Source organism: Cryptomeria japonica, chromosome 2 (genome assembly GCF_030272615.1).
Source record: "Cryptomeria japonica chromosome 2, Sugi_1.0, whole genome shotgun sequence".
NCBI classification, from domain to species: Eukaryota; Viridiplantae; Streptophyta; class Pinopsida; order Cupressales; family Cupressaceae; genus Cryptomeria; species Cryptomeria japonica.
This window is the reverse complement of record NC_081406.1, coordinates 450,915,824-450,934,892: the sequence shown is the minus strand read 5'-3', so window position 1 is coordinate 450,934,892 and position 19,069 is coordinate 450,915,824. Positions and strand designations below refer to the sequence as shown.

Here is a 19,069-nt window from a genome sequence, read left to right as displayed (position 1 = left end):
TAATTTCAGCCAACCTCACGTCCATAGGGCCGTTCTCCGCTATTTCAAAAAACTTAAGTAGTTGCAGAGCTGGGATTTCCAGGGATACGGGGAACAATGCATCCTTCCCGTAAACCAGTTTATACGGGGAGGTCTTCAAAACTTGCTTTGGCGTTATTCGGTCTGCCCACAATGCTTTCTTCTGGTGGTGATGCCAATCCTTTTTGTGCTATGAGCCAATCTGCTTGATGAGCCTGATGAGATTCTTATTGGTAGACTCTGCGAGCCCATTTCCTTGTGGATAGTAGTTTGAGGAGGTCTTTAGGTAAATACCTTTGCTGAGGGTGAACTGGGTGAGTCGTGAGCCTACGAATGCGTGCGCGTTCTCTGAAATTATGGTCTTCGGGGGACCATAACAACATACTAGATCTTCCAGGAAAGCCAAGATTTCAGACTTTGATGAATTTTTCAAAGGAACGGCCTTAGACCATCGGGTGAAGTAATCCGTGGCGGTCAAGATCCATTTGTGCCCAGTCGAGCTCGAGGTATTGATCATCCCTACGAAGTCGAGCCCCCATTGTGCAAAAGGTTCCTCCACCACTATGGGTTGAAGTGGCATTGCTGCTTTCCTACACCTACCAGTATAATACTGGCATTCCTTGAGCGTTCTTACCATGGAGTGCGCCTCCTTAAACATGGATGGCCAAAAATATCCGACACGCATGATTTTGATAATGGTGGTTGGTGCCGAGAAGTGACCTCCAAATGAACCGTGATGAAATTCATAAAGAATCTTGTCAGCTTGGGTTCGATTCACATAGCGGAGCAGGACTATGTCAAAATTTCTTTTGAAAAGGACATCAGCTATCAGTCAGAAATCGCTATTCTGTAACCTATAGAAAATCCTCTTTCTCGGGGGAAGACCTTTAGGAAAAATTCATGTCTTCATAAAATGTTTGCGCTCTTCCACCTAGCACACCTCCACTGGCTCTGAAAAGGCTATGACATATTCGTTTGCGACTATATCGGGGTCTCGGGGGGTGAGATCCTGTGCTAAGTATTCACACAATCCTTTGTCGCGAACTGTCTTGGTGGGTCTGACATCAGCGTCATACTCCATGATTTTGGTGATCCAATTAGCTCTCTTCTCAGTGATGTCGCCCTCCATGATATATTCTTTGACTGAAGGGTGAGCGACATGCATTGTGATCTTGTTGCAGGCGATGAAATGCCTAAACTTCTTGAGACCCTTGACTACTGCCAGAGCTTGTTTTTCGACGAAGTTGTATTTCGCCTCATATTCCTTAAGAGTCTTGGAGTGGAAAGCTATGGGGTGCTCTCCATTTGTTTCTACCTCCTTTTGGGTTAAGACCACGACAATGTTATAAGGGCCAGAGAAAACATACATAATGAAATCTTTGGTCATATCGGGATTGGACAACACAGGAGCTGAACAAATAGCTTCTTTGATTTTCTCGAAAGCGTTCTTCTCGTCAGAGGTCCATTTAAAATGCATTTCTTTTTTAAGCATCAAGGTGATGGGCCTCACCATCCCTGCAAAATTTGCAATAAAGCGTCTAACAAAGTTAACCTTGCCTAGGAAGGATTGGAGTCCTTTCTTATTTACAGGAAGGGAGAGTTGTTTATAGCTTTGACCCGATCAGGGTTGATGGAGACTCCTTCCTTAGAAACAACATGCCCAAGCAATTTGCCTTGTGGGACACCAAAAATGCACTTCTTCGGGTTCAAAGAGATTCTGAATTCTAGACATTTTTGGAAAACTAGCTCCAAGTGATCAAAATGATCCTCCTTGTTTTTTAAAAACACAGTGAGATCATCCAGATAAATTAGGATGATTTTGTTAATAAGCTCTTTGAAAGCTAGGTCCATAGCCCTCTGGAAAGTTGCGCCGACATTTGACAACCCGAATGACATTTTTTGATAGGCAAATGTTCCCCATTTAGTTGTGAAGGCCGTCTTATGCTGGTCTTCTCCTTTCACCAGAACCTGATTGTAACCCAAGAAACCATCCAACATTGAGAACATTTCTGATATTGTCATTGTGCTTAACAACTATTCCATTGATGGCAGAGAGTAGTGGTCTTTTAGGGATACTTGGTTTAAGTCTCTAAAATCCACACATAGTTGGATATCTCCATTCTTTTTCCTTACGGGCACCAAATTGGACACCCATGTGCTATGTTTGATGGGATAGATGATTTTTGACTCTATCAGCTTTCTGAGCTCTTGGGCCATGAGCAACTCAACTTTCGGATTAACAGCTCTCTGCTTCTGCCGGACCGGTTTGGCTCCATCGATAAGTTTGATAGTATGTTGAATAATATCCGGGTTGTATCCTTTCAAAACCTCATAGGACCATGCTAGCACACCCGCGTATTGATCACAATATCGGGCCAATTTCTCTCGGTCTTGGACTAAAATTTGATAACTCAATGATGAACCACGAGTACCAAACTGATACTGAGAGGGGTGGGTGAATCAGTACAAACACAAATACAGTCCAAAACCGGTTTGACAACAAATACCCCAAATGACTGACAAACAGGGATACCGGTAAAACAGAGTGCAACCGGTAACATCCAGTACAGCTCAATCAGTCATGAACCGGTCACTCAATAAGCTACCCTCTTAGCTCAATACTACAGTATCATTATATTCTCGTGCATAAACAGGTAAACCTGACCATCAGATCATCACAACAGTGAGTTCAATATGTTTTATAGACAGGCATAAAACATAGAACCTTCATGTGCTTAATAGGTAAAACAAAGCATCACAAGACAAAAGCATTTCACATGACACACATATTTTTCACGTGGAAACCCAACTGGGAAAAACCACGGTGGGGACGAATACCCACAAGCTGCTTTTTGAACTCTTTAGAAGTCCGCTCTATTAGGAGCCTTGTCCTATTAAGGACATTACAATAGGTTCTGGTAGGAATCGATCCTGTTAAGGATCACCTGGTTAAGGGATACCCGGTTAAGGGTTAAAACCCGGTAGGGTCACCTTGTTAGAGGATTTCAAGAACTCAATAGCTGAAAGGATGTCCTAAGCTCTCTAGCTTCTCAGAACTCATTAGCCTCGAGTTACCCGGTTAAGGGATTTTAATCAAGCCAGTTAAGACCACCCGATTTAAGGGATTTTGAATCAAGCCAGTTAAGGCTACCCTATTAGGGGATTTTACAACTGTTGAAGTGGTTAGAGATTAATAGGAATTACAATGATCTGTTAACAACACTCAATGCTAATGCAGATCCGTTTTGGCTCCTCTTCACCTTCTGCACATTCACTTTGCAGATATCTCTTCTCTCCTTTGGTCTGGCAAGAATCACGTATCACTTCCCTTGGATACACAATCACAACTTTTGCCAACAACCTCAGAAAGAAACACTACATCGACCTTATAGGAAACATATAGGTCGGTAGCAAAAGCCCTAAACCCTAAACCTGTTAGGTTAAGCAATTCAAACGGTTCGATCCTGACCGTTGAATCATACTGCATTAAATGCAACAATCTTGAATCGATCTCAAGACATTCTCCATCGTCCATTATCCACCGATTTCATGGCGGCTGATAACCCATCACGCGTTATCACCGTTTGACAGACTTCGCTCATTCCTGAGGTAGATAGGAATAGTCTTCTTCATGCAAGATCCTTCATGCGCACAGAGCTTACGTGGCAACACGATTTGTCCTCCATCATACTGTTAACTCATCACACAAAGATCACCGATTGAGTCACACAGACTTGAGGTACTCCAACCGGAAACCCTGAAGTGGAAGCTACCTACCAATGGGTAGTCATACAATGCTTCCATGTGCCGGTTCCCATAACTACATGCCGGTTCACCTTGAACAAATATGCCGCTTCACTTTGGCATATAAACCGGTTCATACATATGCCGGTTCCTCTCTCTCTTCACCTATCACATGTGCTGGTTCACACCATGTCTCATATTGACATCAATGACAACATAGAGTATCATTATGTCTTCATGTCGGTTCACATAATGCCATGCCGGTTCACATAATGCCAACAATCTCCCCCTTTGGCATTGATGTCAATATACAAAAGATATCTTCTCTGCTTCACATCTTCTCCCCATTTGCTGCAGATATCTTTATATCTTCTCTGCTTCACATCTTCTCCCCATTTGTTGCAGATATCTTTTCGCTTCACTCCTTCTCCCCCTTTGACAACAATGCCAAAGTGGAGGTACAATCATCACTGTTTCATCATGCTGCTCCCCCTGAGGAGTAGCATCCTTCAACACACCAATCAACCAAAAATTTGTTTTTCCAGTACTTGACTGATGTGGAACAATCACTTTTAGTTCACCTCCTGAAGGGGCAATACCCCTAATTCACCTCTCAAATGCACAAATGTTGTCTTTGGGAGAGGCTTGGTGAATATGTCTGCTAATTGCTCCTTACTGGACACATGCTCCAGTGCAATCTCTTTATTTTGAACCTTTTCCCTCAAGAAATGATACTTAAGCTCAAAATGCTTGGTTCCAGAATGTAAAACCGAATTCTTTGATATATTGATTGCACTTGTGTTATCACAGAATATACTTACCGGTTCAGATATAGGGATCTTGAAGCCTTCTAGTACATGCTTCATCCAAATTGTTTGAGTGCAGTTCATGAAAGCTGCAACATACTCTGCTTCCGCTGTAGACTAAGAGATACAACTCTGCTTTTTACTCATCCATGAGACCAGTCTACCACCAAGAAAGAATGCACCACCGGTTGTGCTCTTCTGGTCATCCACATTGCCTACCCAATCAGCATCTGTGAACACTTTCAGATTGAAATTATTGTTGTATGGGTACCACAATCCATAGTCAACTATTCCTTTCAGATACCTAAGAAACCGTTTGACTGCAATCAAGTGAGATTCTCTTGGACTCTTTTGGAATCTTGCAGTAATGCCAACTGCATGTGCAATATCCGGTTTGCTATGCACTACATAATGCAACTTACCAATCATTGATCGGTATTCCTTCTCATCAACCAGTGCGGAATCATCCTCTTTTGTCAATTTGCAACTAGTCACCATCGGTGTACCAACCGGTTTGCTATCTTCCATGCCAAAAGTCTTCAACACCTCTTTGACATATTTGGACTGAGTGATGAAGATTCCATCTTCCATCTGCTGGATTTGCAGTCCAATGAAGAACTTAATCTCCCCTATGAGTGACATCTCAAACTCTTTCTTCATCTCATCAGCAAACTCATGACTCATCTTGTCATCTCCACCAAAGATGATGTCATCAACAAAAACTTCACAGATCAGGATCTGATCTCCTTCAGACTTCAAGTAGATTTCACTTGTTCTCTCAAATCCAATCTTCACAAGATGGGAATGTAGGTGCTCATACCATGCCCTAGGTGCTTGCTTTAGACCATATAATGCTTTATGTAGCCTACATACCATGTCACTATCTTTAGATATAGCAAACCCATCTGGTTGCTCAATATACACCTCCTCTTCAAGTACACCATTTAGGAATGCAGATTTTACATCCATTTGATATACCTTGAACCTCTTAAAGGCTGCATATGCAAGAAGCATACGGACTCCTTCCAATCTAGCTATAGAAGCAAAGGTTTCTCCATAGTCTTCTCCTTCTTCTTGAGCATATCCTTTGCATACCAATCTGGCTTTATTCCTAATCACTTTGCCATCCTCATTCAGCTTATTTCTGAACACCCATTTGGTGCCAATGACATTTTTATGCTCTGGTCTGGGTACCAAGGACCATGTACCATTTTTCTCTATCTGGTCAAGTTCTTCTTCCATTGCCTTGATCCAGTCTTCATCTTTATGAGCCTCTTTGAATGACTTAGGCTCAAATTCAAAGATCATACATGAGTTTTCTCTGATCTTTCTTCTAGTAAGGATTCCTGCATCCTTATCACCTATGATCTGCTTGGGATCATGATTCAACTTGACATACCGAGGAATGGTCTTAACTGGTTCTTCTTGCTTTTCTTCTTCATCCTCATCTTCATCAGTTTCAACATTCACCGGTTCAGAGACACTATTACTGGTACTTGGTTGGCTAACAACTGGTTCCCAGAAGGTCGCAACCGGTTCATTTACAACTTGCTCATTGCCGGTTTCCTCAGTCTTCTTAGAGGATTCATCAACTCTTACATTGATGCTTTCCATAATTCTCTGAGTCCTATTGTTGTAACACTTGAAAGCTTTACTCTTGGTGGAATATCCTAGAAATATTCCTTCATCACATTTAGCTTCAAATTTGCCATGATGTTCACTCCTCTTGATGTAACATTTGCTACCAAATATCTTAAAGTAGTTAACCACAGCTGTCTTACCGGTCCAATACTCATAAGGAGTTTTGTCCTTACCCTTTTTGATGAGTACCCGGTTCATAGTGTAGACTGTAGTGCTCACCGCTTCTCTCTAAAAGGTGTGAGCTACCTTTCCTTGGATCAACATGGTTCTAGCTGCTTCAACCACAGTCTGGTTATTCCTCTCTGCTAGGCCATTTTGTTGTGGAGTCTGGGGGGCAGACAACTGTCTCTTGATGCCAAATTCTTCACAATACTTGTTGAATTCACTGGAAGTGAATTCCCCTCCTTGATCAGTTCTGAGACATTTGATCCTTTTACCGCTTTCCTTCTCCACTAATGCTCTGAAAGCTTTGAATTTCCCAAAAGCTTCAGACTTGTCTTTCAAGAATGTGACCCACATCATTCTTGAGCAGTCATTAGTGAGAATCATGAAGTACCTATCACCCTGCACACTTCTAGTTTTCATAGGACCACATAAATCAGTATGCACAAGATCAAGCAAGTTGTCAGTAGTGAAAGATCTACCTTTAAAGGTTGAGGAAGATATTTTCCCCAATTGACATTCTCTACACAAGGTATTATCCGGTTTGCTCAGCACCGACAACCCTCTAACTGCCTTGATCTTACTAGCCTTCACAATGTTATCAAAGTTCACATGGCAGAATCTCCTATGCCATATCCAGCTATCATCAAGCTTAGCCATAGGACATGTACTTATATTTGCATTCAAATGAAATAGGTTACCTTTAGTCTGCATGCCGGTGGCCACCAATTTACCATCTTTCCCTTTGATTCTGCAAACTCCATTCTTGAATTGCAGAGTGAGGCCACTGTCATTTAGCTGGGCAACACTTAGAAGGTTGTGTCTGAGACCATCAACCCAGTACACATTGTCAGCACTACTCTTTCCATTCAAAGGGATGGACCCTCTGCCTTTGACCATGCATGGTGCATCATTGCCAAAGCGAACCACACCACCATCATACTCCTCTAAGGATAGAAACTTGCTCCGGTCACCAGTCATATGGTGAGAACAACCACTGTCAATGATCCACTCATTGGAATCATCAAATCGGGAGACAAGAGCCTTCTTGTTTGCCACATCTTCCTTTACAGCAACAAACACAATGTCTTCATTCTCTTCATCTTTTGATTCCTCATCTGTGACACCTTCATGAATTGCCACAAAACAGTTTCTCCGGTTTCCTCCTTTGAATTTCTTGAACCTTTTCGGTTTATCCTTGTTGTCACTATTAGGACAATTCATAGCAATATGTCCTATCCGGTTACAAGAGAAACATTTCAAAGGTAGCTTACCTTTGTATTTACCAGTTCCTTTTGAGAATTTCCTGGCAAGAAGTGCTTCAAATTCCATCAGAAACTCTTCATCATTCATTTCTCTGCTCTGATTAGGTTCCCCACTAGTGCTAGCCTCTTTTCCTTTTCTGGAAGGTATAGCAGAGGCTCTAAAAGCTGATTTTGTCTTTTGAACACTGCCATCAAAACTATTCAGCTCATAGGCTGTCAACTTGGCTATAATGGAGTCCAAGGACACCTTAGACTTGTCTATTGATCTTAGCTCCTGAATAGCAACAACCCTTATTGCATAGACTGGCAACAGGGATCTCAGGACTTTGCTTACCACTGTGGAATCTTCTATTTTACCACCTGCACTCTTGATTTCTCCAACAACCGTTTTGATTCTTATTCCATACTGCTGAATGGTCTCTCTTTCAACCATCCGCATATCTTCAAACTTCCCTCTCAAGCTCTCTTCCTTAGCCTGTTTTACATGCTCATCACCACCATAGATATTTTCAAGAGCATCCCATACCTCTTTGGGATTTGCCTTGTCCTGAACATCAATAAACTCAATGTCAGATAGACTACTGATGAGGGCTTCCATGACTTGCCCATTTTCTTGTATCTCTCTCTTTTGGTCATCGGTGAGAGTACCGGTAGGAACAACATATACATTTTCAACATAACTCCAGTGTTGAACACCCATGCTTTTGATGAATATCTTCATCCCGTCTTTCCATATACCAAAATTTTCTCTGTTAAACTTTGGACCTTCCCTCTTCATCATTTGACTAGGATCTTTTCCTCAAGCGGTTAAGCTTACAACACAGAGGACCTGGAGTGCTTTGATACCAATTGATAACTCAATGATGAACCACGAGTACCAAACCGGTACTGAGAGGGGGGGTGAATCAGTACAAACACAAATATAGTCCAAAACCGGTTTGACAACAAATACCCCAAATGACTAACAAACAGGGATACCGGTAAAACAGAGTGCAACTGGTAACATCCAGTACAACTCAATTAGTCATGAACCGGTCACTCAATAAGCTACCCTCTTAGCTGAATACTATAGTATCATTATATTCTCATGCTTAAACAGGTAAACCTGACCATCAGATCATCACAATAGTGAGTTCAATATGTTTTATAGACAGGCATAAAACATAGAACCTTCATGTGCTTAATAGGTAAAACAAAGCATCACAAGACAAAAGCATTTCACATGACACACATATTTTTCACGTGAAAACCCAACTGGGAAAAACCACGGTGGGGATGAATACCCACAAGCTACTTTTTGAACTCTTTAGAAGTCCGCTCTATTAGGAGCCTTGTCCAGTTAAGGACATTACAATAGGTTCTGGTAGGAACTGATCCTGTTAAGGATCACTTGGTTAAGGGTTAAAACCCGATAGGGTCACCTTGTTAGAGGATTTCAAGTACTCAATAGCTGAAAGGATCTCCTAAGCTCTCTAGCTTCTCAGAACTCATTAGCCTCGAGTTACCGGGTTAAGGGATTTTAATCAAGCCGGTTAAGACCACCCGATTTAAGGGATTTTGAATCAAGCCAGTTAAGGCTACCCTGTTAGGGGATTTTACAACTGTTGAAGTGGTTAGAGATCAACAGGAATTACAATGATCTGTTAACAACACTCAATGCTAATGCAGATCCGTTTTGGCTCCTTTTCACCTTCTGCACATTCACTTTGTAGATATCTCTTCTCTCCTTTGGTCTGGCAAGAATCACGTATCACTTCCCTTGGATACACACTCACAACTTTTGCCAACAACCTCAAAAAGAAACACTACATCGACCTTATTGGAAACATATAGGTCGGTAGCAAAAACCCTAAACCCTAAACCTGTTAGGTTAAGCAATTCAAACGGTTCGATCCTGACCGTTGAATCATACTGCATTAAATGCAACAATCTTGAATTGATCTCAAGACATTCTCCATCGTCCATTATCCACCGATTTCATGGCAGCTGATAACCCATCACGCGTTATCACCGTTTGACAGACTTCGCTCATTCCCGAGGTAGATAGGAATAGTCTTCTTCATGCAAGATCCTTCACGCGCACAGAGCTTACGTGGCAACATGATCTATCCTCCGTCATACTGCTAACTCATCACACAAAGATCACCAATTGAGTCACACAGACTTGAGGTACTCCAACTGGAAACCCTGAAGTGGAAGCTACCTACCAACCGGTAGTCATACAATGCTTCCATGTGCCAGTTCCCATAACTACATGCCGGTTCATCTTGAACAAATATGTCGCTTCGCTTTGGCATATAAACCGGTTCATACATATGTTTGTTCCTCTCTCTCTTCCCCTATCACATGTGCCGGTTCACACCATGTCTCATATTGACATCAATGACAACACACAATATCATTATGTCTTCATGCCGGTTCACATAATGCCATGTCGGTTCACATAATGCCAACAAAATCTCCTTCCCAACTTTGAGGATTCTACCATAACCTATCGTAATTTCGGTATAGTCTCCTTTATCAGCCGCGAGCTTCCGCTTATCACTTTTGGCGTCGTCTTGATCGAAAAGGTTCTCTAAGGTGATTAGCCCATTAGGGAGCTTATTTGGTTTTAACTGTATGATTTGATCCCCGTACACCTCTTTAACCTTGGGTTGTAACTGATCTACAAACTCCCCCGAATTCTGAATGAACAAAGCAATTTGTTCATCATTCTCAAAAACCTGCCAGTGGGTGTCATTATCTGGGATAGTTGGTCGAATGATGATGCCAACTGCTTGGGGGTTGACTAGCAAATCCATAGTGGGGTCGAAATTTGACCCAATAGTGGCCATCCGGTCAGCAGATGCATTTACCTTGCGGGGGATTCTTTGGATGTTGAAAGCTTCGAAGCTTTCGATCAAATCCCAAGCTCTGTGGCGGTAAGACCTCATACGGACATGTTTTGCACTGGAGATTCCCCGAATCTGATTCACAACAAGTTCAGAGTCTTCTAAAACTTTTAATTTCTTTATACCCATCTTTTCTGCCAACATCAGGCCCTGAATCAGTCCCTCGTACTCTGCTTCATTGTTGGAACAACCGAACTATAAGCGAAAAGACTTTAGAATTTGCTCGCCCGAAGGTGAAGTAAGACAAATTCCAGCCCCTAAACCTACTTTGCATCTTGCACCATCAAAATGTAGGGACCAGAGTAAAGAGGATAAATCTCCTTGGGTAAAGGGTTCTTTAACTAGTTTTGGGACAACCTGACCTTCATAAAAAATGGAGTAAGTACCAAGACCTGTGGGATGATAATTTGAATAAGGGTCAGAATCAATGAATTCCTCAAGAAAAACCTCCTAATCTGGAAAAGTATCTCCTATTATTTCTTCCTCTTCGATGAATTCTATAATCCTTCTTTCTTTGCTGGAGATTGAGGTGTGGGTTGGCTCAAAATTGAGCATAGCCTGATCTACAAAATGCTCAACATGAAGGGGTTCTGAGAGGATTTTGACCTTGGCACCTCGCTTGGTACGGAGGATAAGGTGGGACCAGTCCAAGGACAGGTAACCTCCTATCTTGGCAGTAAAATCTCTAGAGAGGCAAAGACCAAAACAAGGGGAATATCAATAGCCACTACTTCTTGAGACATTGTGACGCTAGGACATGCGAACAACATTAGCAGGAGGTCTTTAATGAGGCCCACGGTTTGTACCTTCTTCCCATCTAACTGCATGACGCCACGATTTAATGGCTCGTGCTTAATATTCAAAATCTCAGCGATTTGCTTAGGCATGATGATAGTGCGAGCGCCAGAGTCTATCATAGAGTTATGTAGCAGTTTATCCCCTACTATGAGGGTCAAATAAAAAGGTTTGGGCTTAGGCTTACCTTCTGATTAAGATTTTGGCTGGACGTCTTGATTTGTCAATGCCGCTACTGAATATGATCTGTCTGCTGGATGCTGAGAAGCTTGCTTGCTCATCGGCAGAGTAGTAGCAGCCTTCCTACTGGGTGGGGTAACCTCCTTCGACAAGGCTTCCTTCAAACGAATCCTTTGCTCTGGGATGGCAAGAAGATCCCATAAAGATATGTTGGCCGGGGCTTTCCTTAACTGCTCCACTACGTCCAATACTGATGGCAACAACGTCTTTGTCTCCCTGGGCTTATAAGGGATGGAATCTTTCCTCGGATAAGTAACAGCGGCTGCGGGTTGTTTGGGAGCATTGTCGACGGGGGACTTCCCTGGTATGTTTACATTTTTTCCCGTAAACCGCCTCTTCGATCTGAGAGTGTAATCTAATTGCACTTCAGGAACCCTTGAGCTCGACAATGCTGCGTCGTTAGTCATCACAATATCTTCTCCTTCCATCCAAGAGAAAAGTGCATGATCTGGGGCTATTTCTGCTTCCTGCTCCATTGACATGCTCTGCATTTGTGCAATGAAGGAAGCATTGTCCATACCGGGGGCCGCGTAGGCCGAGTCGTCAGTCGCCATGCCTTGGCAACACTGCTTTGCAAGCTTTTGTTGTAGATTGCCTCTCGGACAATTTTTTGGAGTGTGTGCTGTTACATGGAAAATACCAAGAGTTGGTATCATTTGCCAGATTATTTTGTCCTGCTGTCAACTCTTTACCAGTGCTAGGGTAGACTGTTTGCAACGGATTGGGCACGAGAACTATTTGACCAGCTGATTGATTCGGAACAACTCAATTATTCGAGTACTAGTTTTGTTGATAAGCAGGCCTATTAGATTGGTAGTTTTGCTGGAAAGGGGGTCTGGTTTGTGGTGTTTGAGATCTCTTTAGATTGACTATTTCATTAGAAAAAGACCTTAGTAGATTTTTCATGTCACTAACCTCAGTAGCTAAAGACGAGGGAGGAGGCGGATTTGCTTGTTGGGGTTCGGGATAAGCATACATAGATTGGGGAGCGGATGAACTGGCAATAGCCATTTTCGGGATATTCAGGCCATTTGGCTGATTGGATAGATCTGGAAAGACAGGCATAAGCGGCCATGGCGATAGTTTCCTTGCATCAATCAAGTTATTTTCTACGGAGATGGCCAAGTCGAAAGCTTGAGGGAGAGTGTTACCGCCTAAAGATTGAATCATCACCGATATATTGGAGTTGAAAGCCTTTAGATAGAAAACAAACGCCATGTCAGCGGGAGGACGAGCAGATAAAGGTATTCGCTCCCAAGTCCTCTGAAAGCACAGACTGAACTCTGTTAAAGCTTCTTGTGGGGCTCTCTTTATTGTAATCAATTGATGCATCAAAGATGACCTGTCTGCTTTGTCAGAGAATCTTTGGAAAAAACGGTCGCCTAGCTGGTCCCAGCTACCAATAGAATTTGGAGTGAGGGATCTGTACCAGTCCAAAGCTCTTCCTTTGAATGACACCACTAGCAGCCTCAAAGCTACATTTTGCTTGGTTATACTATGGATTGTGCAGACGTTGGCTATGTCTTGAAAGTGTTCTCCGAGAGTCTTAGAACATTCCCCGGTAAACTTAGGAACCGCTTTCAGTGCAGTAGAGGGTATTTAGGCCCATGTGGCGGGTAGAACCGAAGGAATGAGAGGACTTCTATTATCCCATGTTACAAACTTTCTAGGCGGGATTTGAGCCAATATTGCGACAGGAGTAACTGTAGAAACACTAGGGAGGCTCTGGGATGAAGAGGCAATAGATTGATAAACACTAACTAGGGGTGGAAGGAACAAACTGGGATCCAAAGCTGTCTGGCTCCTAGTAGTAGGTTTGCGGCTCATATACTGGCTTGAATCTTGAGAAGTAGCGTCCCACCAGGCGTGCCAGAAAAAGAATTGTTGACTCATAATTTTACTCTGGAAACAAACAACCTTATAGGAAATTCAGTGATGGGGGACTGATTGCGTAGGGTTCATTGAATGACCTCTGGGATTGAAAAGCTGACTCTTCCTTGGTGTTTCGAGGAAAGGGGAAGAAAGAAACACTTTAAAATAGTAAAAACTAGGCTACTGAGGCGATGCGCTAGAGCATATTTTAAGAAGACATGAGAACATAAAAACCAATTACATATGATTTTTCTGAGCCCATTCAACAATCTACAAGTCCGGATCAGAAACACAACCAAGATTCAATCAAATCTTTCTATAACATAAAGAAATACCCATCATGCATTTACCAAATAACAAGTGTAACACATAGTTCAATCGGCAAAATCTTAGATATATATATTCCTGAAGTCTTTGAAAATCCTAATAGAGAAGCACATAAAAGACCATTAATGCATACTGAGAGTAAAGTCTCACAAAGGCCATAGGCACAGTTTGATTGAACTTCTTCAGAAAACAATAAAAATAGCTTTTAAGGCTGAAAATACTATTAAGAAACTTAATCACCTTGCGAAGTTCTGAACCCCCATAACAGGGAAAAAACTAAACTAAAAAGAGCCTCCGACTCCTAACAAACTCGGACTCCACCGCCTATTTTGTTCGCACGTCGTGGGCCACCTGTATGATTTTCTGACATACCGCCCCAAAAGTTGTTAGCCCCTGACATTGTCAGTCCTATGACGCTCTGCTTTGCAGGCGCACGACCAAAGAGTCACGATAAAAAAATGGCGGGTGGAGGGACCAAAAAGATGCCGCTAAACGAACAACCCACGCCACGTGGAAGTTCGACACTATTGCAAAAACAAAAGGGAAAAATAATCGCACAAAACCCCTGTCGAGCTGACAACTGTCCCTGCTGATGCATGCAAACGGGAGAAACAAAAAGAGGTGGGGCCACCAAAAATAGCAAAATGCCACCCGTAGACCAATCCCGAAATAATGTTAACAAGTACTTCCCCAGCTATTTCAATTTCACCACTAGGTCTTTTTGCAGTGTTAAGGAGGCTAAATCCTTCAACATCCTGACTTCTTCGTCAGTAAAACATGCTACTCCATTTTGTTGTTGTGATATGGTTTTTAGGTTTCTCTATTATCTTCTCATGTTGGTCTTTATTGAATCATAAGTATTCCTAGTCTTCCTCTTGCAAACTAGATTCTTCATACTCCTCATCAATCTCATTATGTTTATGTTTTATGGTGTCAGTCCCTTGCCTAGTGAGGATTGTATCTTTCTTCTTTGATCAAGAATTATTTTTCTTCATTTCCACCACTGGCCCCTCTCCAAAATATTCTTCGTTGGATGTATCTAAGGACCATATGTTCATCCTTTAGCATCCCCTAATCCCTACAAAGGTACTCTCCAGCTAACCCTGGCTCCCCTTTTAATTTGTCACTCCTTGAAGGTGTCCCTTGCATTTTGAAATAATTTCTTGGCATGTTCACTTTTGTATAAATCATGAGTTTCATCTCCATAAAATGGATATTTCTTTTTTTGTTCTAACCCCCAACACTTAGATGCATAGTGGCCATCATTTTCGTAATTAAAACAAGTGGCATATTCCTCCTTTGGTTGTTTATGCCTTGGCCTTTACCACCTGTACAATTGGATTGCAAGTTGTCTTCAATATAGTTGGTTTTGAGTTATTTTGCATAGCATGAGAATTCCTTTTTTTCTCCCCAAGGGGACTGTTTGTAACCTGCGTCATTCCATTAATCTGCAATTTAATTCTGACTATTACATCCCTAGTAGCAATAATTTCCTCTATTATGGATTGGAGGCTAGTAATTCAGACAATCCTCAATTAAGTGAGTATCCCATTCTCTACAAATAGCACAATATGTTAAATTATCCTTTATGGTTTTATCTTCTACATGTAAGGTGGCAGTGAATCTCTTTCATTGTGTTTAGTACATTCATTCCAGAGACGCCCCTCTACAGAGAAATATGTACACCATATCTCCTTTGCCTTCTTTTGTTCTCCTTTTGCTATGATTTCAATTTGAATGGTTAGTTTCTATATTTGTAAATAGAGTTCTTTAAGTGCTTCTTTGGTTTCATATATTTTTGGCTTCCTCTAGGGTTGTGCTTTGATCTCATAGGGCATTGTAATCAACTCCGTGTAGGATTCAAAGACTCTTCTATCCAAACTTACTCTGATATCTTTTTTGCAATCTAAAAGTGAACCATTGATTTTTCTATTTCTTCGAGAGTGGAACTTCTTCTATTTTTCAGCAAACCTCTTTGAATCTTTTATCATATGCCTTAGGTGAATCATTATCCCTTTGTACCAACTCTCTCATTTTGTTGACACTTTTGATGGGGATGGTCAAAGTATCATGATTTACTAAGAAATCACCCTTAACCTCATCCCAACTACTATTATGTTGAGGGTAGGTCTTCATGTTCCTATCTAGTTCATCTTTTCTTAAAGAGGAAACAAAGTCCAATAATCTTTGCCTATCTTCTTGTACACCTTTTCCCTCCCATAGGGACTTCAATAAGAACACATGTTTTGTGGCTTCAATGGTTTCCTAACCACAAAATGGTATCTTAATTGAGGCTTCCATTTTATATGTTTTCTTCTTCGGTTTAAGTTTTCTTAATAATTTGAATTATCTGGGGCTTCTGTTCTCTACCCTTATCTCTCTTTAATTTTATATCAAAGAACATTCTTCTCAATATCTCTTCCCAAGCAACATTTTGAGCTAATTTTTCTTGTTTCTCTTATTCGTCTCTCTTTTGTGGTACCTCTTCCACTGAAATTATTCTACGCTTATATGGTTGTGGGAATGGATCTTGGTCATGGGGTTGTGACTCCTCAAAATAACATTTCATCTGTTTATTTGTAAGTGTCATTTGATTAGTTAGTGACCTCAACTCTTTGCCCGAATTAAATTTAACTTTCTCTTCTTTATCTTTCTCCATTTTCATTGATTTACTTATACTTTTATTAACTAATTCCTCTAAATATGCTTTGTTTATGGGTAAGACCTATTCTATAGTTTGCAAAAATCACATAAATTTGTTAGCTAATTTTATTTTTATATTTGATAAGTCTTCAAGAGTTTTTCCTAAACTATTTAATAATTTTACTGCCCTATTTCAACATGAATTTGATCTTTTTAGGGCCTCTTCACCCTTTTCTTCCTTGTATTTCTTCTTCTCCTCGACAACACTAACATTGGCATGCTCAACAACAAACACATTGGTGTGCTCTAACCTCATCTTTGTTGCAATTTTCATCCTCTTGTGGTGTCTTTTTTCTCTTGAATCATCATCTATCTCTTTCTTTCCTCTTCATTTGGGATTTCCATTGTCACTTACTTTCTTAAGTTGTATTCTTTTTTGTCTCCTCTTGCCATGGGTGTTTTTGTTTTTTAATTACATTACTCCTTTATTATTTCCCTTTCCATTCTGCATCCCCTTGGTGCATAACCCCCTCTGATATGGTAGATATCAAGAGGACAATATGACAAATTTTGATATCTTTTTTATTGGTATAAACTTATGGTGCCATTTGGATTATTATAAATTGAGTGTGTATATTAGGGCACATGTGATTTTATTAGATATTCTTGTAATATGAAAATGAATAATATATATCATATTCTTCACGTTCTTTATTTTCTTTCTCGTCATGTGTGGTCCATCCTATTTAAAATCTACAATAATCAATGGAATTCATTTAGTTTAAAGTTAATGAACAATCATTTCTTATAGGATGTGAAATAGTTCATCCCAAGTGGTGGTGCATGTAAATACATAAGATCTCATATTTTATGCCTTATCCCATAGCAAGTGTATATCATTTTAAAACTTGTAAATTTTGTATAGTTCATCATAGTTAAGAGAATTCAGATTACTAAAAAGTATTAGGTCATTGCGTATAAGACATTATGATCTGATAACAATGACAATATGGTAAACAATTTTTTATGTATTTTTTATTTTATTTTTTTTCTTAATATCAATTTGACAGGTTGTTTAAGGTTTTTAATATGATTAATTTACTGATTAGAAACTTGATGAGATTGAACAAATTTTATAATTTCTATTGTAATTTTGGGTGATATATAACAATATTTATCCTTTATTTGTGGATGAGTATCCAACGTAAATTTTATAATAAGAACAATACCTCCACATTTATGATCTTGCCCATTATTTCCTTCATTACTAGATTTTGTAGTTAGATTATATCAAAGGTAGACATCCTACTTACAAGTAAATGTCTTGAAATGTTTGAGTTTTTATATTTCTTGGTAATTCATTTTGATGAAGAAAGAATTGGGAATCTAAAATCTTTAGTATATAAAATGAAGTGGTGCACCTAAATCCTTCATTTTTATGTATGCCCATTTAATTTGGACTTGAAATCTATAATTGCAGGAGATTTTAAAGAAGAATTTTTGAAGGTTTTCAAAGAATCAGGAGGACCTAGTGGTTTTCAAGGTATGCCTATTATATTTATTCCTCCATAAATTTTTGAATAGAAATAATATACATAGTAGATGGTTGTACCTTTTTTTGATAAATGACATATATACAAGATAAGAATTCATAATAGTTCTTAAATATGAGTTTAAAGATACTATTTTTTGTTACCTAGGTGCTATATCGTGGCTTTTTCTACCTGGACTTGTTGGTGGAATGGTATTAAATGTTCCGGTAAGAAGATTAATATATTAGGTCTACACTTTATCAAATGAATTTCTAAGATATTTTAAATGATTATTTTGTCATGTATTACTTTTCAGGGGGACTATTTGTATATATATACGACACTCTTTGTTTTTGCTTTCATTGGAATTGAGATGGCCAAGCCAGACCATCCTTTCAACTTTGAGCCAAAAATCTATAATATGGAACGCAAGGCACGAGACAAATTTATGGAAGACTATAATTCCATGAGCATTTGGGAATTCAATGAAAAGTACAAGGATGAATAGATAATTATACAATTGTAAAACTAGTTTCAAGACTCTAAGTAACGACTATTTATGTGACAATGATGTATATTGTGTTCCTATTATTACTCAACCACTTCTATTCCATAAGGTGATAATGGAGGATTACCTCAAAGAGGGATTTTGAATTTCAATGCCAAACATTTATGGGTAAACATACCCACAAAGTTTATTCATATATGCTCAAATAATTTTTGATGTACTAAACAAACTTTAACACTTTAATAGTTGAAGGATTTTCTCTATAAAATCCATTGGACACTTGGATAATTGCATGTCCATCAATAATTTGGTTAAAATAAATGTGACTTGATAGTCCCATATTTCATCCTTAATGGAAAAACATTTTATTTTATTTTTTTTGATAAAAGTGGTAAACCACTAAATTTTATTAATATTATAATTTTTACAACCTGGTTCAAAGAGCACCGGTAGGAAAGAACCAGGAAAAGAAAACCTCCGGTCTAGCTCATACATAAAAACCTGATAGAGGCCCACCCAAGATTACATAATTGCCATATTGGGCAACAAAAAACCCAACCCTTTGTAATGAGTACAAAAATTTCTTTGGCTAAGGAAATTACATTTAAGAATTCAAATACCATGA

The 19,069-nt window shown here is 39.9% G+C and overlaps 1 protein-coding gene across 1 annotated transcript in view; it reads left to right on the top strand.

Annotated features, from left to right (window-relative positions):
* Positions 1-18,723, top strand: part of LOC131031613 (photosynthetic NDH subunit of subcomplex B 5, chloroplastic) — a 56,892-nt gene extending 38,169 nt beyond the window's left edge. The window contains exons 3-5 of the mRNA XM_057962776.2: positions 17,885-17,947; positions 18,105-18,163; positions 18,253-18,723. Of these exons, the coding sequence (XP_057818759.1) occupies positions 17,885-17,947; positions 18,105-18,163; positions 18,253-18,444 (314 nt within the window). The 3' untranslated portion in view covers positions 18,445-18,723. The remainder of the gene's footprint in view (positions 1-17,884; positions 17,948-18,104; positions 18,164-18,252) is intronic.
* Positions 18,724-19,069: the final 346 nt, after the last annotated feature.